General features: G+C 38.4%; 9 protein-coding genes across 15 annotated transcripts in view; 6 read left to right on the forward strand and 3 right to left on the reverse strand.

Annotated features, from left to right (window-relative positions):
- Positions 1-2371, forward strand: part of LOC115436253 (zinc finger protein 883-like) — a 445178-nt gene extending 442807 nt beyond the window's left edge. The window contains exon 5 of the mRNA XM_030159048.1: positions 20-2371. Within this exon, the coding sequence (XP_030014908.1) occupies positions 20-1365 (1346 nt within the window). The 3' untranslated portion in view covers positions 1366-2371. The remainder of the gene's footprint in view (positions 1-19) is intronic.
- Positions 1-21802, reverse strand: part of LOC115435234 (NACHT, LRR and PYD domains-containing protein 5-like) — a 753056-nt gene that overhangs the window by 354823 nt on the left and 376431 nt on the right.
- The window catches only part of LOC115436315 (zinc finger protein 239-like), a 364410-nt gene that overhangs the window by 297236 nt on the left and 45372 nt on the right, over positions 1-21802 (reverse strand). The gene's annotated exons all lie outside the window — the stretch shown is intronic.
- The window catches only part of LOC115436265 (zinc finger protein 345-like), a 356130-nt gene that overhangs the window by 195985 nt on the left and 138343 nt on the right, over positions 1-21802 (reverse strand). The gene's annotated exons all lie outside the window — the stretch shown is intronic.
- LOC115436292 (zinc finger protein 239-like) overlaps positions 1-21802 on the forward strand; it is a 324079-nt gene that overhangs the window by 182444 nt on the left and 119833 nt on the right. The window lies entirely within an intron of this gene.
- Positions 1-21802, forward strand: part of LOC115436241 (NLR family CARD domain-containing protein 3-like) — a 1147354-nt gene that overhangs the window by 117598 nt on the left and 1007954 nt on the right. The gene's annotated exons all lie outside the window — the stretch shown is intronic.
- Positions 1-21802, forward strand: part of LOC115436242 (NLR family CARD domain-containing protein 3-like) — a 329168-nt gene that overhangs the window by 113920 nt on the left and 193446 nt on the right. The window lies entirely within an intron of this gene.
- The window catches only part of LOC115436296 (zinc finger protein 239-like), a 117833-nt gene that overhangs the window by 24375 nt on the left and 71656 nt on the right, over positions 1-21802 (forward strand). The gene's annotated exons all lie outside the window — the stretch shown is intronic.
- LOC115436280 (zinc finger protein 664-like) overlaps positions 1-21802 on the forward strand; it is a 204812-nt gene that overhangs the window by 5338 nt on the left and 177672 nt on the right. The gene's annotated exons all lie outside the window — the stretch shown is intronic.

A 21802-nucleotide genomic window follows, 5' to 3' on the forward strand; every position in this document is an offset into this window, starting at 1 on the left:
GGAAATGCTTTCACCACAGCAAGTTCCCTAAAAACCCACCAACGTATCCACACTGGAGAAAGACCATATGAGTGTGACCAGTGTGGAAATGCTTTCACCACAGCAAGTGACTTAAAAAAACACCAAAGCATCCACACTGGAGAAAGACCATATGAGTGTGACCAGTGTGGAAATGCTTTCACCAGAGCAAGTTCCCTAAAAATCCACCAACGCAGCCACACTGGAGAAAGACCATATGAGTGTGACCAGTGTGGAAAGACTTTCACCACAGCACGTGACCTAAAAATCCACAAACGCATCCACAGTGGCGAAAGACCATATGAGTGTGACCATTGTGGAAAGACTTTCACCACAGCAAGTTACTTAAAAATCCACCAACGCATCCACACTGGAGAAAAACCATATGAGTGTGAGCAGTGTGGGAAGACTTTCACCACAGCAGGTGACCTAAAAATCCACAAACGCATCCACACTGGAGAAAGACCATATGAGTGTGACCAATGTGGAGAGAGTTTCACCCAAAGGAATGTGCTTAAAGCTCACCAACGGAGCCACACTGGAGAAAGACCATATGAGTGTGACCAGTGTGGAAATGCTTTCACCACAGCAAGTGACCTAAAAATCCACCTACGCATCCACAATGGAGAAAGACCATATGAATGTGAACAGTGTGGAAATGCTTTCATCAGAGCAAGTTACCTAAAGATCCACCAACGCATCCACAGTGGAGAAAGATCATATGAGTGTGATCAGTGTGGAAATGCTTTCACCACAGCAAGTTACCTAAAAATCCACCAACGCATCCACACTGGACAAAAACCATATGCCTGTGACCAATGCGGAAAGAATTTCACCCAAATGAGTGGGCTGAAATATCACCAACGCATTCACACTGGAGAAAGACCATATTACTGTGACCTGTGTGGAAATGCTTTCACCACAGCAAGTAACCTAAAAATCCACCAACGCATCCACACTGGAGAGAAACCCTACCAGTGCAGATTCTGTGACAGATCTTTTATCACAGGTTCAAAATGTACTAAACATGAACTTGTCAAACATTTCCTCAAAGGACAAAAACTGAACAGTCGTACAAAAAGTAAGACATTGGACTCTAGTGGAAAGAGTCAGTGTCATAACACACCTAAACAGTTTGAATGTTTCCAGTATGATGAAAGATTCTCGTCATCCTCTGCCCTCTGCTATCATCAGCGCAGATGTGAATCATCAACGTCTGGACCAAAATGTCCCTCAGCATCAGATGACAAGAAGAAACACAGTGTGTGTGAACCAGCAGCACCCACTTCTGACAAGAACATCAGACTTAAAAACCTCCAGATCAGACTTCACAGAATCCAGATGTGAAGACAAACATCAGACTGAAGGCTGTGTTTTGTTGTCCTCAGAGTACAGAAGTGTGTTCTAATGCACCACCTTCACAAAACAGTGATGTTACTGAATCTCAACCTGCCACGAAGTGAAAAGTTCAATTAGTGGAGGTCAACAAGGACCTGGTTTCTATGGTGATACTACTTCTCATTGACCCTGTGGACTTTAATCAGTACCTTGTTGTTGTGATTCTGTTGCTGGTTGGGGTTCACACAGTTGGATTTACATCAGTTAGAAACATGATGAACATAATATAACTGAGACAGAATGACTGATGAGCTGGTAGTGGTTTAGTCCCAAACTGAGGCCGACAACATGAAGGAGATCACATTCCATTGGAGGAGGAAGTCTGTTTAGCAGAAAGTTCACAACCACCAAAGGAGACGTCACAATGAGTCAGTGCTCCATCTAGTGGTCCAATCTGGTACTGGTCTGGTCCAGTGTTTACCTGAACATCAAACTGGATTCAACATTTTTCCGCTGGTCTAACCCTGACCTGCAGAATGTGTTTGATTTGACTGAAAATGTGTTGAACTGCTGATGACTGTGGTAAAGAAGAACCACTGGATGAATCAGAAAGTTCAGGACATCAATGGAACTGGAACAAACATTTAGTCATGTTCTGTTGTTCAATGTTCTACTTAATCACCTTGTTTTATTCTAATTCTAAAGTGGACCTGAAACATGAGACAAAAGTATTTACCATAATCACCCTTTAACAGCATCCACTAATTATTTGTTCAATTACTTCTTAATGTTTGGCTTTTTCCGTTTATTGAATGAATGAATTGTTTATTTTGGTTTGTACGTTAATCTTTGCACATAGTACAATAATTGGAATAAACATAAAAACCAAAGAAGGAATAGGTTAGAAGCAAAAGCTTATTTTAGTGCCTCTCCTTTTCCCCTGATCCACTGCTGACATTAAATTAAATATGTTCAGCATCGAGCATTCTCATTATAACCAACGAATCAACAACAACAGAAACACATCTACCATCTCAACTTCATATTCCTGAATCATTTTATACTTAAGGCATTTTTTAAACTGTCAGAGAAGTGAACAACTTAAATTCATCATCAAATCCATCCCATAATTTCACACCCACAACCCAAATCCATCTAGGACTTCACATTTGTCCTCACTTTAGTCCATTCACAAATATAAAAACCTCTTCAATTCTAATTACTCTGTCTTAATTTAAAGATATCTTGAATGCTATTTGGAACAATATTATTTTTTACTTTATAAATCATATGCAGTATTTTAATATATAAAATATCCTGCAATTTGAAGGTTTTAAGTTGAATCAATCAACTATTAGTTGCTTCCAAATATCCTACTTTATTAATTATTCTAATAGTTCTGTTTTGTCATTTTTCTAATGTAACTATAATAGTTTTTCTTCATATTTCTGCACAATATGTTCAGTAGGACAGAACCAAAGAACAACAGATCATGTACAGGCTGTTTTTGTTCAGTCAGTCCCTTGTTTTATACAGTATGTCTATAGATTTGGACACTTTACTTTGAATAGACTCAATATGAGGTTTCCAACACAGTTTACTATCTATGATGACACCTAAAAATGTAGCTTCATAGACTCTTTCTATTATCAGTAGGTATGTTTTCAGTACAGGTTCTGTTATTGTCATGTTTATATCAGTGAAATATGACTTTACCCTGATTTGATGTGTTATCATATGCATCACTGAGTGTTCTTTAAGCCTTATTAAAGCATAGACTCAGAAATTCAAATAATCCTGAAATTCAAATAATGCTGGCATTCAGCTGACTCCTGCTCTCCAGGAGGCAGAGACGCAGGCACGACCTCTTGATTTTTTTCTCCATTTTTCATGGTTATAGTAACCAGGGTTAGTTAAACCCCAGGTTATTTCTAATCTGCTCTGAAAATGTTTCTGTGTATTATGTTTTTTTTTCTAAATGTTTTTTTATTTAAATTTGTAACAATTTTTTTATGAAAAAGAAGAAGTAAAAACATCTTCTCCTAAACTTAAGTGAAATCACTAACTGTATATGTGTTACTGTCCCTTTAATTAAGGTGGTAGTTATGACGCGATATGTTTCGGTGTGCAAAAACTGATACAAAAACTGATAGGAGTGGGCATCTTACCTCCATACCAATCTCTGTGCACCCCCTGCGACTGGTACATATTAAGTGTAGATGCTGAAGAGGAAAAAATAGAATTGAACTGACAAAACTAAGTCAGAATTCAGGAAACTGACAGATAAGTTGGACATGGATTTAGAAGAGACAAGCGACGAGTTGCAACTTCGAGTTAGGACAGCGTAGAATTGTTTAGAGTTGTAAACAATTGATTTCCCAGTGAGTAATGAGCATTATGCTAATTAGCATGCTAAATCGCAAGCAAAGTGTTTGTTACATGTGGTTAAAAAACCTTAGAGCTATATCTTATGTTGTGGCATTTTTACACTTTCCTCTCGTCATCTTAAAATGCTCCTAATAAGTGTGTGTCAAACTAAAATGTAAAAGAAATTCGCCAGATATTGAAACTCAAAAATGTTTAATTCTCATATATTGCTCATATTTCTGGTAAAATTCTGACCAATCATTTGATTCAGTCCAAATGAAATAACTGGCCGAGCCTGGCTGAGCCTCCTGTCAATCATCCATTATCGCCGTCCCCACATCCCATATGTGTACCTCTGAATCTGACACTTCACTGGCACTGCTCCTCCTGTCACTGACCACAGTCTACTGTCTAAGGATGTGAATGGATAGAACTCAAATACATGTGTGGAAGGGAAGAACGGATGTATTAACAGAAGCAACAACCAAGGGGAACAAAGAGGAGTCCGATGAATGAAGGATGGAGATAAAGTCCAGGAGTCTGGTGTACTGGACCGGACCTCCGCCTCCACCTCCGCTTCCACCGCACGCATCAGGTGAGAGGAGGGGAGCATCAGAGCTCAGGCAGGGGGAAGTGGGCGGGGCTTTGGAGGGAGGCGGGTTGTTCATGTTGAAATTTTTACTAAGTGCTGTGAGAAATGCCACATCGATAGGTATAGCTTTAAAGTTAGCCTTGTACTCTCACTAAAACCAGTCGGGATAAACTTGAACCAGGTTGGGATAATTCATTAGTGTCTGAAGCCTGTGTTTATGTGCTTTATGAATCTTGTGTCAAAAATCAGTATTTTAATCAAAAGTTTTCAATTTGTATTCAAAAGTATTTAACCTGTATTCTTTTGCATGCCAGAAGTTATTCTTAGTGTAATGTGTAGATTGTACCAGAATAGCTGACTTTTTTTCCTGGGACACCCACAAAAGAACAAAGACATGTAGCCATCAAAAGAACATGTAAATTTATGGAAAGTTACAGAATGGGGCGAGCAGAAAGAACATGTGAGCTCATGGAAAGTTTCGGAAAATGTGGTGTACAAAAGAAGTACACGTGAGTGGAAATTTGGGACATTCTGAGAAATAATTTACATATTGTGGGAAAAAGCTACATATTAATATATGATAAACTTAATACTGGGAATTAGTTGCATATGTATATGTCTTGACCAATCCTGACAGACACCAAAAAGACCTTACCCTATCGGAGATAAGATAAAAAGGGGGGCTTCCAACGTAACTAGATTAATGTTTAAAATATGATAAAAAATGATTATGGTTTGTAGCTAAACCCAGCCTACTATTGACAATATAAAAGTGGTCTCTCAGAGCAAAAAGTCAGTTGTTTCTGCAGATGTCAACTCAGTGTTTATTTTATGCATGAATAAACACTTTATGTGGCTCCAGTTCTGCTCGATCTCTGATTTTGACTTGACTGTGTGCATTTACTTGATGAAGCTCGAGATTAGGGAGGACAGAGACATAAATTCAACATGCCAGAGTACAGTATGGAAGAGCATCAAAGAGACCAAAGATGTCTCTCACCTGCGGCTCTAAATTTTACCCGACATTATTGTTAAATGATTAATTACTGTGTATGTGTAATGTTTGATAGCTGCTTGGTGCAAGTTAATGTGGTGTTAAAGTGGTGTTAGGCCAGGCAGAAATTTCATGCAGCTAAGCTTATGTGAGTTTCTTAAATTCTTAAAGTGGTGTTTTTCACTGTCATAAACAGTAAAATTAATGTAATTAGGTTACAGTATGAGCTGTATGCTAAGGGAACATAGTTTATTTTGAAGTGTTTATGTGAATTCATGGTCTGTGTACTGAGTAGGATGTTTATTAAGAATTCATGTTAAAAAGGAGTAAAATGGACACTGTAAAGTAGTAACTTTATTTAAATACTGTATGTCAAAATGGACTGTTATTATGGACTAAATGAATAATTATTTGCATGGCTGTGTAGGCTGTTTTTTTTTGTTTGGAGTCCTTTGATTGGGTCCTCAGTCCTCGGTTCTTCTACCATCTTCTGCTGTCATCCATCTGCATCTTTATCCTGGTTGCTACTCATCTTTGGAAAAGGAGCCATTCCACACCTCCATCTCCATATTCTTCCCCATCGCCATATTCACCTCAGACATTCACTGTGGAAGAGGGCAGTAGGACATTCTGAGTGGACTCATTTCATTTTATTTAAAATTTTCTTGCTTTTTATTTTTTTTCTTTTCTATTTATTTGAACTTTTCCTTTTTCATACCTGAGATCTCAGTTTTCTTTTTGGTAAAAAAAAATCCAATTGTGGTTCAACAAAGGTACTTAAAAAACCTGTGTTTTGTGAATCCAACTGTGAATTAATGGTATAGGTACTGTAGTCTTTTAATGCAGTATTCACTTTAATTTACTCACCTTTCTGTGATATTGTCACATGAAGGATCTTTACTGGTTTCAATATACATTCCTTTAAAATTGGCATTCTGTTATTGTGTGTGTTATTTGGGGTAGATATTACAGTTCTAATTCAGTTATTACCTGCTTGTGAATCTCCATGGGGGCATTTGTGAATTTTGAGGAAATCAAAGTCTGTGATTTGAACTTGTCTGTTTTTTTACAAGTGGACACCTAGTGCTGTCATCAGTCAGGTTTGGCCACAGTGCAGGATCATCAGACAACTGGAGGACCTTCCTTTGTTGATAATTCAGGTGCAGGTGAGGAGGTGGTTTAGGAAGTGCAGGCTGGGACATCCTCTTGGGTTTCCTAAAGGACTCCCCATAATCTACGCTGAATAAGACCATAATGATCAGCCTAATTATTACCATTTTAAATCATCCAAATTAGACATTATATTAGACTGGATAAATACTTTATTAATCCATGAAGACCCAAACACACACCATCGACCAAAACCATCTACTGATCTAAAATGTTAAACCCTTATTGATCCACTAATCCTATCAATACGTGTCAATAATTGGTGTAAAATGCAGTTTGTCATCTTTTCATGGTCATCAGATATGACCCATTTGGACGTTCAGAGGCTCCGTAGTTACCATGGAAATACCGTCATCTTCTAAGATTTTGATTCACCAGTAAAACCCATGGAGTTGAATAAATGACAGCGGATGAACACATTTGGTTTGATGTTTAATCAGTGATTTTTTGGCTGAAAACATAACTTCCCCCCCCCTTTTTTTTTTTTTTTTTTTTATTTGATATAATAACTGTTCTGGGAAAAAAGTAGTCTGCTCATTAGTCCTCAGAATAAAAAAATGGTCATTAGACGATCAGTGTCTTTCTGTGTATTTTAATTGGAGCTCCAAGGTACCGATCATACAGAGGCGAACGCTGTCTGCAGGAGTGTACAAAGATTACAGTCTGTCATTGTCTCTTATATGAAACTAATAAAAAAAAAGTCTGTGCCAGGCTGGAATGTCTGGGAGTACAGGAAGAGATAACTTCTGTGAGAAAGCACCTCTTCTCGAACACAGGTGTCCATGTGTCCTTGACAGAGCCTGACCAATTATAGCTCATCACCAATTAATCAGCGTCGGTCAATATGTAGCCGATATATTAATTTAAGTTTTTTGCTGCGTGGAGATTCTGTGGCTCCGTTCCTGTGTCTGTGTGCTGCAAACTGCCTGAATACCTGGCCCCTCCCCCTCCCACACAGACACACAGACCTCTCACACTCACTCGGTTGCAGCAGAGAAGAAGAGAGAAACAGAGAAAGAAACTGCACTTAGTTTACTCCATGGTAAGCTGTGACTTTGTAAAACAATGTAACACTACACTTTAGTGCCCCATGAGAAAAACAGCCTTGCAGAAACACGCTGTCAGGGTACGTGAAGAAGAACATTCTAGTTTTTTTTCACACAAGTTTTAGAGAACGTATTACAGCATTTTAACATCGTGTAAGTTGCATTTCGGTGAAATAAACCAAGATATATGCAACTGTTAATTCTCATGTCCACCATTATCTAATATCAGACTATTATACAGTGTTTTAAAGTTATGTAAGTTGCATCTTTGTGAAATACAGATATATGTAGCTGTTAACTCCCATGTCCATCATTCATATCAGACTACTATACAGCGTCCCACTTCACTTCATACTGTCATGCAGGATTTACCAGGGCTCATAAATTCACAAGTTAATGTCTTCATTAAAATAATTTTGAAAAGGTTCCAAGTAATGTATTTAGTTGTAATTTTATGTATTGCATGTTTTGAAAACAGCTATATTGTTCCATAAAATGTAGTTTAGTCCCTTTTATTAAGTCTAATAACGTGATGCATTCATTCATTCATTCATTTTCTGAACCCGCTTTATCCTCACTAGGGTCACGGGGGTCGCTTGGAGCCTATCCCAGCTACATAGGGGCGAAGGCGGGGTACACCCTGGACAAGTCGCCAGTTCATTGCAGGGCTGATAAAGTGATGCATGTTTTGATTATTTCTTAATTTGTTTGTAGCCAACTTTTTTCACTTTTTAATGTTTGCTTTAGCATTTATTTTTTAGCTGTTTGCAAATACCCAGTGGCTGCAGATGGAACTTTTCATTAGCTAGTAAATATGACTAGTTGATATTGGTAAGATGTTTTTGTGAATAAGCCTTTTAAAACATATCATGTATTAGTTTAAAAACACCTCACATTTGCTTATGTATTATCACTTTAAGCTAAATGTAGCCACTTGTTTTTATTTTAAAATGGCCAACTATAGAATCAAATTCTATGCTCATAACCAAAATGCATTAAATGTACATATTTTCATTTCACAGGCAGAGGGGAAGAGTAAGGTGTGGAGACACTTCACAAAAGACTCCACAGGTGCCAAATGAACATCTGCAGCGCAAGAGTTAGCCAGGGTTCCAGCACCAGCAAAGCAAAGAACACTACAAATTCACTGATTTAGCATTATGTTTACAGTTTGACTTTTCTTATTTATCAGTGGGTTTACAGTCCTTATGTTGACAGTGTTACTAATTAAAGTTCCTTATTTTAATTTAGTCCTCTGCTTTTTTGTGTTGAATCATATTTTGGGTATTATAAGAATTTTGTTCATGTGTAGTATATATCCTGTGCATATCAATGCTCTTATTTCATTTATCAACCAATATATCAGTTATCGGCTGATATTTTGGATATCGGCCGATATATCAGATATCGGCTTTTTTTTTTTTTTGCCCCCAGTATGAGCATCGGTTCCAAAAATCCCAAATCGGTCAGGCTCTGGTAATAGCTCAATATAATGGAATATAGCAGTCTTAAAATATTGTCGCTAAATGTAATTGGGTTGAATAAATGGACTGATTACAGGACCCAGAATGGAAGGAGTGAATAATGTGAATGCACTGTTGCTACCCAAGGAAAGTTTGGTTTTGTTGTTGTTTTGGGTGACTTTGTGTTTTTAAAATTTCAATAAAAACTTAAGTGGAAAAAAAGTTAACTCACTTTATTATTCCTGTGGTTATCACCTAGTATTAGCATTAGCATTTAGCACAGTAGGAGCAGTGAGCTGCTGTTGAAGACACTGAAGAACCAACTCCAGATGTTCCTCACTACCCTGTTGTTGTGTTGTTCTGTTGTAAAGTCCATGGTATCAGCCAGCTCACATTTCTACTTTATATTCAGCTTCATTCATCACTTCACTGGTCATATATTTCTGTTGTTTCACTATTTTCCAGTAAAACAGGGTAGACAATCTAAACTGAACCCCAAATAACATGTTCATTAATGTTAGGTGGTCCAGTTATGGATGAAGATACAACATGGACAGAAGCAGAAACATGTGAAACTGTCAGTGCAGGGAAGTGATGTTGGATTGAGTTGATTTGGCAGATGTTCAATCTCTGCACATAGACCATTATTCTGATCCTTGTTTTGATTCTGTTTTCAGTGTCCATTTGTGACAGGTGTAGTGGACCACTGTCAGGGTCCAGTGAGCCCCCTTGTGTCCATTTTATGTACTGCACCCCATGTTGAACCTCATCAGAAATTGCTGCTGTTATGGTTCTTTGAGGGGCCGTTTACACGGCGTAGGATTCAGTCGACTCCGGGAAGATTTCATCGCGGATTAGCCTTCTGTTAACATGGAAACGGTGCCTAGAGTGCCTGAATCCGGAAACTTTTGATACCAGGGTCCAGGGTGGAATGTTATCGATACGCTCCGCATTTCAGCTCCGTGTTAACGCGAATCGGAACGTTCCGGGGTAAAATATGACGTCACCGCATGCGCGCGCAGCCAAGAACCGCCAGTTAACCCACTCCAGGCCAGTTGGTGGCGGTAATGCGCCTCCAAGCTGGTTTGCCAGCCTCTATGACACAATAAAGCTGCAGAAAAAGAAGGAACAACCACAACAACAATGGCCGGTTTCAGAACAACATACGTGCTGCTAACTGTGCTCAGCTCGTCTGTCCAGACAAAGAAGTCCTGCGTCTTTGTACGACCACTCGCCATTGTTTGTAAATAGTGTTGTCCGCCTCTTCTTCTTCTTCTTCTTCTTCTTCTTCTTCTTCTTCTTTTTCTTCTTCTTCTTCTTCTTCTTCTTCTCCTCATTTAAAGGCTGTCTAAACCGGAAATCGTTTGTGCGCAGGCGCGTGTTTTACCGCCACTGTTTCACTACAGCTCTACATCGCCAGCTACTGGTCTGGCATGGCCACTACAGCGTATTCAGCCGTCCTCGCCGACTCATGTTAACGCAGATCGTTATCATAGCGGCTTCGTCTTAACGCGGAATGATTTTATAACGCAAAGGAGAAATCTTTGCAGAGTGTTGCCGTGTAAACGTACCCTTATTGTTCAGTGCAGTTTATTAAGGTTTTTATTAATGTTGATAAAATGACCTTTTGCTGTTGCCATCTCTGGATCAGATGATTGTGATTCCTGTGTTTAATATCACTTGGTTCCATATACTGACGTAACCATAGAAACCATTTTGACCTGGAAGAAGAAATCTGTTCCTCAGAGTGACTTAAAATAAAAGACGTAATTACAGCAAGGACTAAAGTGAAACAATCCAATGTATCATCAGTTTGTGTAGTTGAACAGTTCCACATTGTGGTCAAAATCCTGCACGTGAACACAGATCAGCCTTTACACGTGTTCATTTAATGGGTCATATATTTATTTTCATACTTTATGGATCAGATCCTGTCACAGACATATTTCTAAATGGCGAAGTTGAGGTCTTAATTACTTTTGTTTCCGCAGATGAAATAATTTAATAAATGACATTAATGAGTTGTTTGGTCAGTTTGGTGGTACAGTTGTAGTTCCCACTCCAGACCAGGTGGTGGAAGTAAGGCTCACATTCCCGTTTGTGGACCAACAGAACAACATGCAGTGGTTTGAACAGCTGCTGTGAGTTGTGCTGTGGATGCCAACCTGAGCTGTGGATGTGGATTCTGTGTTTGTGGACATGTTGTTGAGTTGTCTCTGTTGAACATCTGCTGAATGAGGTGTTTGTGTTTGTACAGGACCCATGGATGGATAGACAACCACCACTGGACCACTGGGATCCTGAAGAACACTGAACCAGGACCATTGTCAGGCAGGTTCTTCTATCTGTGACTTTCCACTGATTTGTGTCCGTTTAATGGTGTTGACCATCAGACACACTGATCCCTTCAATCAGAGTCAATCCCACTGAATCCAAACATGGCTTTAGTTCAGGACTGGATTTATTTGTCAGGGACCAAACAAAAGAACATGAATGTGACAGGAGAACAGAAGTTCTGAGCAGGTGGACACAACAGGAAAAGTCCAATCCAGTCCAAGTCCAGACATGTAGAAACGCAGAGGGTTTCAGTCCAATCAGATCAGAGGAGCTTCTGTTCATAGTCTATCAGCCAAAGGGGGTCACTGGTACCAAACAGGAGGGCAAATGCTATCAGTTATTTTTTGAAAGGTATATATATGTAGATAATAAAAATGCATGATAGCAGTGTGAGAGTGGTAGCTTTCTGTAAAATATTGGCACTGACCTTTAAGTGGTTTTCTACTAAGATCTTCTGGCAGGTTGAAGATATTATTACAAATATGGTCTTAATCAAAAGCCAAGATACAGGCCTTTAAGATAAATATTCATATTCAGTGCAGAAAACTTAATTTTAGGAAAACTAGCCACTGGTACTTACCCCTACCCCTTAAATATTTGTGTTTTTATGGAAAAATTCTAAAGAAGTTCATCTCAGAAGACAACCATGTAGTTTACAACAATATGTTTGGCTAAATTACTTAGCCTTAGGACATTTCTACATAATGCATATCTTACATTAGGAATTTATGCTTGTTCTCGGAGAAATGTGAAAATAATGCAAAACAGTCTAGCAGATAAAAATTTTCAGCGGTGTGTGCTTTTTCATAGGTTTTTTATGATAGCTTCCTTATTACTCAAGATATAACTACAAAAAGGGTATCAACCTAAAGTTGGTATTACTGGCTTTTAGGTAAGACTAGAAAATGTGAATTATATCCATATCTTTACTTAAATTGTTACCCCTACCCCTTAAATATTTTGTTTTTTTTACATTGACTCTCTATTTTGACCTTCATGCTATGAACATGTGGAGCCTTGGGTCCTCGTTTTACTTTGGATGAAAGAGGAAATTATTTTGCATAATTAATCTTTTCCACAGTTTGGTAATAAGTGACTGTGTACATGTATGCTGTACACTGAATGTTCTGTATTTGCAGATCAGATTGGTTACTTAAATTAGAGGTAACAAAGTTGTGTGTTTCATTCTGTTAATTCAGTTTCAACTGTTTTGTTTGGTTTCCTTTGCCATGTTCTTTTACCAACTTACTTATGACATAGAAAATTGTATTTCAGTGTAAAACCTATCATTATGGCATGACCATTATACAAAAAGGAAGATATGTTTCTATTCTCCAAACAGATATCTATCATGTTTTAGCACATTAGGAGGGTTTGTATATTTATGGTTCATTTAGTATTTAAATGCTAACAAGAGTTCTTGTAAAGTAAACTTAAGCATAATCTTTGGATGATTCAATATTGAAGGAGCTAATCTGTACCATATTATCTCTAATAATCTGAGTTTAAATTGTGTTCAACAGGAAAATGGCAGACAGAGAGAGACTGTTGATCAGATCCCTGGTGGTCCAACAACCAGTGCCGCAGCCTCCTGCATAGGGCGTCTCAAAAATCACTTTTCTCTTCAGATCACGGTGTTATTTAAACCAGTTAATCTCCAACATGATAATAGCCCCCCAAAAAAATTTCAGCAAAATCCGTCAATGTTTGACCCCCCCCCCCACAGCAAAGTATGAAGGGCCCATCAAAAAACACCAAAAAATGGTGTTTTTAAATGCATTACCATGCTTAATGGATACTAAATGGATACTAAAGTGCCTAAAGTACAGACATCCATACTGCATCACATGTGGTACCTGACTGAGTCTACTGTGGTAGAAACCAAAGCAGCCATGGCAAGACAACTGCAGGCCCAGCCCAAACCTGCAGCATTCACTAGAGGCATGGACAGCAGCCTGACCTGGAGGATCTTGTGGGACCCCAGTCCAGTCCTGGCTGATATTTGACCTTCTAGGCATGGATGGCTTGGCATGGCTGGAAGCACCCCCAGAGCAGTGGGAGGAAGAGCCACAGTACAGAGAAATGAGGGCTGTTGTCTCGGGCAACACGGTGGTGCAGTGGATAGCACTGGTGCCTCACAGACAGAAGGTCCTGGGTTCGATTCCAACACCAGTCCATCTGTGTGGAGTTTGCATGTCCTCCCCGTGTCTGTGTGGGTTCTCTCCGGATACTTCGGCTTCCTCCCACCATCCAAAGATAGGTTAATGGGTTAAATTGCCCATAGGTGTGAATGTGACAGTGGTTGTTTGGCTCTATATGTCAGCCCTACGATGAATGTGCGACTTGTCCATGGTGTACCCCGCCTTCACCCCTATGTAGCTGGGATAGGCTCCAAGGGACCCCCCCCAGTGAGGGTTCAGAAAATGAATGTCTCGGAACTATCTATCAATAACAATGCTGCAGAAAGAGGTGTTAAGGACATCCAAGAATATGCCAATGCATCCATGGATGGAGCCCATAGAGGGAACATGGTTCCCACAGAATCAAGCTAATAGTGTTTCTCAAGAATGAAATGGAAGAGAAACTATAGAGCAAGTAATATCTGAATAAACTGTGAAATGCACATGTATAAAGTCTTCATTAAAGTCTTTGATTTATGCAACCTTAAATCTTGTATTTAGCCTTATTATTTAAGTGTTCAGCTATATTTGTTTTTAACTAAAACCTGTATTTTGCTGAAAAGGAGGTTCAGAAATTAGACATTGTGTTCAAACAGATTTAGTGTTCTGAACTTCATTCTGTTTCAAGTTTTTAGCCTATAATTGAGTTATTTTATCTTAAAATCACCTTATTTTCACTTATATATCACCTGATACAACAACCTATGAAGTTGATATTACAGGGACACCGTAAAATACCAGAAAAAGCAATTTGTGGACACTTAAGACCTCATTATATGTGATTTTCTGGGTTAAAATGAGCGTTTTTACATTTTTTGATGGGCCCTTCATATTTTGTGGTGGTGGGGGGGGGGGGGGGGGGGGGGGGGTCAAATGTTGACGGATTTTGCTGAAATTTTTTTTGGGAGCTATTACCATGTTGGAGATTAACTGGTTTAAATAACACCGTGATCTGAAGAGAAAAGTGATTTTTGAGACGCTCTACTCCTGCATCATTCATTGCAAACTTAAAACCTGTGCAAACCAACTAAATGATGAGGAAGAAAGTGAAGTGGACGCATTGAGTGAAGGTGAAATTGATGAGCCTGATTATTAAATTATTCTCACAATCTTAAAAACTGTAACATACTTTTCATATGCAAGCACCACATTGTCTAAGAGGTTTTCACAATGTACAGAGTGGCGATTCATAAAGACAATTCCTAATCAGTGAAATACATCTATTAACCAATGGTTTCTGCCATGTTTACATATTCTCCTGTAGATGTGGAAACATTGCCCTTATGTCATGTATATAGATCAGTAAATATTAGTTAAACACAAACATTGGTTCTAATTCCGTGTGGTCACCATGTATGATGTGTTCTTCATTATTGTTATCATGCTTCGTACAAAAAAGAGCTTCATGTAGAATTTATAGATAGTTTAAGAGAAACAAAGAAAGATTAAATTGTAATAAACATGCTTTTCTCAGATATATATATAGACCTATATTTGATTCCCTAGTGGACATGATTGTTATCTGGTTGATATACAGCAGGGATTAAAGTTCTCCGTCACCACAACGGATTTCCATCAAATGGAAAAAATTGAGGGGGGGGAAAAGTCTTATTGAAGTAACTTCCCCACGTGTTTCGCGGAGTCCAGTCTGTCCTGGGTCTGCTGTCCTGGGTCTGCAGGTGTTTAACACAGGCCCGCCACGCACAGGGGGCTGATAGGTTTAACAGTGATGATAATAAGATGACTTCTTTATTTTTATGTCGGGAGGACAGATTGATGACTATTTATGTTTGGAAGGAAACGCTGCTCATTCTGTGCCTCAGAAACACATGGACAAGTTCAGCTTTACCGAAGTTCAGCCTCCAGACTAACTTTAGTTTAGTGCTAACAAGTGGCTTTCATTATGAAAGGACCACAGCGAAAAGGGAAGAAGACAGAACTGATCTACATGTACCTTCATGTTTGGGTTCATAGCTTATCTCCTCTTGCCGGTATATGACTAGTGTGTGTGTGTTTGTGTGTATGTGCCCTTCCCGTGCGTGCGGCTGTGCGCGCCGCGGCCTTACGCGGTTACGCGCCCGACTGCATAAGTGCTTTATTTTGACCCATTTAGCATCTTATTTCTATCTGTGTGGTACAGTACGCCTCCACCTCCTCTGCTCCAAGCTCCACTGTCCCTGCAACAACCTCCACCTCTACTGCTAAAGTGAAAAGTTCTGCTAATGTGCCATGTGTCTCTGGAAAAAAACAGAAGCATACATCCGGAATGACTAACCTTGAAACTTTTGGTTTCAGTGCCAAAAAGCAGAAAAAATAAAAGGTTAGTTGGTTACGGTTACATTTACACAGACATTTTCCCCAAAATTCATGTGCTATTGGAGTTGGAGTTATGTTTTAGGAGTTCCTAAATTGTTAAATAAAAAGTTTTTCACTCATTTTTGCAGTAAGGTTTTCTTTGAGTTATTATCTTCACTCGCTTCAAAGGTTTTCATACCCTTTAAAATTAACCAGAGAGCACCAAAACTGACCTGAAGCTTTAAACATTTTCTGGGGGAGGACCCCCAGACCCCCCACCAATACCACTCATGACATTTTTTATATCCATGTTACTAATCTTCTACACCTGTACACTCTCCCATTCAGTGTGTTTTACAGTATTGCCAAATTTGACTATATAAACTTGTACACTATAGTAGTATTGTATTGCATCATTTTTAATAGTGGCCAATGATTTTGACCAGAAGAAAATTTTCAGTCAGATGAAATATTTTTGCTTTAATCCATGGTATACAGCTGCATTAGTATTCTAATCAAATCACAGTGCAAACATGTCAGTAAATTTAAGGGGTAGGGGTAAACAAATAAACATATTTTGGCAACTTGTTTTAGGATAGGCCTAAGTATTTATTTCTGGGTAAAAGCCTATTGTGTTAGCTTTTTAGTGATATATTATTTGTATCCTGAGCAGAACAAAAGTTATTACAAAATGTCCTTCGAAAAGTATGTGCTGCTGAAAATCATAGTTTGATCGACTACTTTTCTAATTTCCTCAAAATCTGCTGCAAAATATGCACAATAATTCATAAACAAATATGCATTTTATAGCAAAGGCCTCGGTTAATGTAACAAAAGTCAAATAATCATTCTTAAGACCCATGTTGTCGATAAAGAACAATAAACATTAAACAAAATTGAAATATTTTCAAATTTTAAGGGGTAGGGGTAAGTATAATGGCAAATTTCTTCTCATGTAAATTATATTTTACCACATGTGAAAATTTGTCTTAAATACCTGTCTCCTGGCTCTAGATTAAGACCAAATCTGTCCTGATATTTTTTTTCTACTTGAAGTTATTGACAGAAATTCGCTTAAAGGTCATCATGGGCAAAAGTTATTAAAAGGACCGACATTGCATATCAAACATGCCAATATTTTACAGAAAGCTACCGCTCTCACACTGCTATCATACATTTTTATAATTTACAGATGTACACCTTTCAAAAAATAACTAATAGCATTTGCCCCCCTGTTTGGTACCGATGGCCCAAATTTTGGGGTCGGGCTGATAGACTAGTTGGACTACACCTACTTTTCAAACCACCGTAGATCACTTAAATAACTGTTATACTTAAATGACTGTTTCACTTTATATCACTGCCCTGAAATGTGTAAATACAATCAGAAGTCTTTATTTACAGTATTGTACAGGAAGCTCTTTTAGAGGAAGTTCTTTAGCAAGTGTCTTTTAGAGTATATATACCAACCTTAATGTCAACCTGGTACTAACCTACTGTTGTGTTTTGGTCAGTTAGTTTTTTGTCTTCTTGTGCTGTATGCACAGCTGCTGAATACTAGAATTTCCCTCAGGATCAATCAAGTATCTATCTATCTATCTATCTATCTATCTATCTATCTATCTATCTATCTATCTATCTATCTATCTATCTATCTATCTATCTATCTATCTATCTATCTATCTATCTATCTATCTATCTATCTATCTATCTATCTATCTATCTATCTATCTATCTATCTATCTAAATGTGAAATGTGAAAAAGTTGCAGATTTTGGCACATTTGGCTGCGTTTGCTTCCAGAGCTTTCCTCTTTTTAATTCTTGCCTTCTCTGCGCCACCTTTGCTCTTTCTATTATCCATGTTTCAAACAGCAAACAGCTGACCATCCACAGCCTACACAGCACAGATTGTATATGCTTCACAGCTACAGTATGGAGCTACTAACCATATGCAAGGTCAGATTGTCAGGTCACGGTGCGTCTGCAAAAAAGAGGAAGAAAACAAACAGCTTGCTAGTAGAGGGGGTGGGGCCCAGGAACAGCAGCAGCAGCTTACATGATCAACCCAGTGCTATGACTGAACACCCCACCCCCTGCAAAAAAAAAAAAAAAAGATAAATAAAATATTAAATATATATTTACAGTGAACTCCGGGCCTCGCGGCCTAAATATTATACTGGCCCACAGGGAACTGTCCCGGTCCTCCCGATTTGCCAGTCCGGGCCAGTTTGGGTTCTAAATGTGATAGAACTGGAGGAAAAGGTGGACCCAGATAATGGTTCCTATCAGTCCATGAAGTAATGACAGTAGAAACTGTTGTAAACATGTTCTCTGTTCTGACTCCTCCTCCTCTCATCCACTTCATGTTGGGGTCATTTCTACTTCCTCTCTAAACACCAGCAGCTGTGAGTCTCTGCATCTCTCCATGAAGGTAATGTTGGACCTCACCTCCTTCACTGTGGGTTCTTTACTTCAGTAGAAACAGGATGAGCTTTAATCCATGTGTTGGAGTCCATCTGAAGTGACTGTGATCAGACCAAGCCTCAGAGTAGAAGATGATGTGAAACTCAGTGGTTGAACTCAGTGTTGTTGTTGTTGATGTTACTGAGGGTCAGGGTTTTTCTCCTCACTGGTCCATAGAACTGCTCTGGACTAATTCCATTAGACTGGACTGTGTGTTAAACTGGTAACTTTACCATCAGTAAAAGTACAGAGAAAATCAACAGTCATTAGTTCAAAATAGCAGATGTGAAACTCAGCTGCTTCGTGACGATGTTTGATTTAATGCTGCAGCACAGAAACAGGCGCCTGAAAACAGGAAGTGGTTCAAACTCTGTTGGAAACCACAAAGAGAATATATCAAATGTAACATGAATAAAGTAACTATAAAATAACTTATAAAACATATTTGGTAGGTATTTATAAGCATTTTGATGATTTACTTAAATAATAGATTTGTGTTAAAAAAAAAAAAAAAAAAAAGGCCAAAATAAGCCTGATAACGGATCAAAAAACAAACAAAAAAAAAAACCAAACAGTGTTTTTGTATTTACACAAATAGTTAAAATTTCCTGCTCCAGACAAAACTTCACATAAAATCCAATTAAATATGTGAACTAATATGTGTTTCTATGACACCAGTTAGTGTTGGGGCAAAAATGAGCCATAATTCAAATTTCATTAGGGGAAAAAGAAAGTAACGGATCCAACCAGACTATTGTCTCAAAAGCACCAGCTATTTAGTTTGAAGAAAACAAACACATATGCTTCCTACTACAACTGTATTATATACAACATATGGAATATAAGGAACAAGTACCTGTCCATCATTAAATGGAGTACCTGGATGTTCTTCTTTTATCAGACATTGTTAACTAAAGATGACAGTTTGGGCATTCTGCTGGAACTGAAACCTCACTGATCAGATCCTCAGGAGGAACCCAAAGGAGGTTTTCTACCAGGACTTTGACTTTCATTGTACTTGGACTTTCCATATTCATAAACTTCCTCTAATCCAGGGATTCCCACAGTGGGGTACCCGTACCCCCAGGGGTACTTGGAAGAAGCCCAGGGGGTACTGGGAATATTTTTGGAAAAATCCATTAAATAAGTCATCATGTACTGAATACAAAATAAATAAATAGAATTAATGCAGAAATATAAAAAACAATAAATACATTCATATAATAGTTTTGTTATCATCTTGTTGAAGCTTTGGTAACATTTGAAGAACATTTATATTTTATATGATTCAAAATGAGTTTATTTGAGTAGATAAGGAACTATTTTATGTTGATGAAAGGTTCATTTATTAATTAATGACCAATTTATTTATTTTTCTTACCAATGACAGAGGGCACGTTTCAGTTTAGATTTCACACAAAATTTACTTTAGAAAATATATTTTTTTATATATTACAAATAAATATATGCTGTTTGTTTACAAAGTTTGATAAATATAAACAGACACTTTTGACATAGGAACACATTTGGACTCAATCAAAAATACTGAACCCAGAGTTGGGGGTATTTGGGTAAAAAACGTCTATTTCAGGGGGTACTTCGCTGTAAAAGATTTGTTTCATGGAGTACTCCGCTGTAAAAAGTTGGAGAACCACTGCTCTAATAAGTATGTGAACACAAGGGCTAGAAGATGATATGCACCTAGTTTGGGTATTCTTGTCAGGAAATTTTTAAGAAAACTGGATTAAACAATTCTAGATAATTCACTTTAACCAAAAGTTCTGTTGGACATGTGCCCAATGTGTTTGTTACATATAGAAAATAAATTCTATAAAGGGAATAAATGTGACTAATTCTGACACACTCTGTTCTCCATCAATACATTAGTTAGTGTTAATTCATATTTGTGTACACTTGGTTAGCTTAAATGTTATGGAACCATGTGCTCAGGATGGTTTGGTTCAATATTTGGTACAAGTATGATAGTCGTCAGTAACGGACCAAAGACAAACACATGCAAAGTTCACATAGTTATCTATAATTTATAAAACAATTGTATAAGATACCTTAAAATAGGTATAAAGATCTTTACTTTCTGTAATTTTTATCATCCAGTTCTGAGTAAAACCATTAAAAAAATTAAAAACCACTAATTTCATGGTAATGGATAAATGCCTAAAATCTCCTGGCCCAAAACTTTACATCAATAAAAATGAGTTTTTGGAAAAGGTCATATAAAAATCTGACCACAGTATGTTGGATACACAGAATAAAAAGGAAAATATGGAAAAACAACTTCATATATTACATTTGTCAAATCTTTATAATATTTCTAAACAATGAGTAAATTGCTTTTCCCAGATGTGCTTTCAGATCAGATCTGCCTGTTTTCATATGAATGGAACTTTTTTATCAGCAGGAATTTTTCAAAACCGAAAACATCCAAAAACTTGACAAAATTTGCTCAAAATCAGCTCTAATAGGGTATTAGGGGACAAATAGAAAGTTTGACCACATATGTATATCTCCACTGGACCAGTGAACACAGGTCAGAATCACAACCTGCTGGATTGGATTTACAGGGGATTCGCTGACCTGTGGTCATGTGACCTCTGGTCTAGACTGGTTTAGTCCTTCAGGTTTTAATGGAAATCTGAGAAACCATCATCACATGGTCATCAGTCATCATCACCAATGTATTTTCTTCCTAGACTTTGAGAATGGGCTCTGTGCACAGCTCCATTACTTCCTGAACTTCAGGTGGCTCCTTTATTTCCTGTCTTTCATTATTGGACACACTGATTGATCCAGGTGTGTCTGACCACAGTAGTCACAACAAGAAGTAGCAGACATACCTGGATTAATCAGTGTGTCCAATAATGAAAGACAGGAAATAAAGGAGCCACCTGAAGTTCAGGAAGTAATGGAGCTGTGCATAGAGCCCATCAGCTCTGCTTGTCCTTCCCTTCAGGTCCCATCATTGGCTCCAGGAGGCCATCTAGTGGTCTGACAGTAGAACTACAGCAGAACCAACACACACTTATCAGCCATTACACTTCAACTCACACCACAAACAGCACTCACAAACACCTTCATGAAGTCCCATCTACATTAAACACAAACCATATGAGATGTGGGACACAGGTCTTGGTCCAAAACCCTGAGTCTGGTTTATCTCTGAACCACTGGTCCACATCTGACTCTTCTCCATCATATAACCACGTCTTAAACTCTGCTGTTTTCAGTGTTTGTTTAGTGACTGATGTGAATTCAGCAGAATGGATCTGTGTGAGGGCAGAGAGGAGGGAGCCCCTCCCCAAAAGACCACCGACAGTATCACCCCAGGACCTGGACCCGACAGACCCCCCAAAGCTCAGAGGTGAGACCACCATCAGGATCTGTCCACCACTGTTCTCCATGTCAGAGCTCAGCACTAAAACCACTGACATCACTATTCACAGACCAGGACCTGGACCTGGACCTGGACCTGGACCTGGACCTGGACCTGGACCTGGACCTGGACCTGGACCTGGACCC

The sequence above is a fragment of the Sphaeramia orbicularis genome, chromosome 16 (assembly GCF_902148855.1).
Source record: "Sphaeramia orbicularis chromosome 16, fSphaOr1.1, whole genome shotgun sequence".
In the NCBI taxonomy this organism is placed as follows: Eukaryota; Metazoa; Chordata; class Actinopteri; order Kurtiformes; family Apogonidae; genus Sphaeramia; species Sphaeramia orbicularis.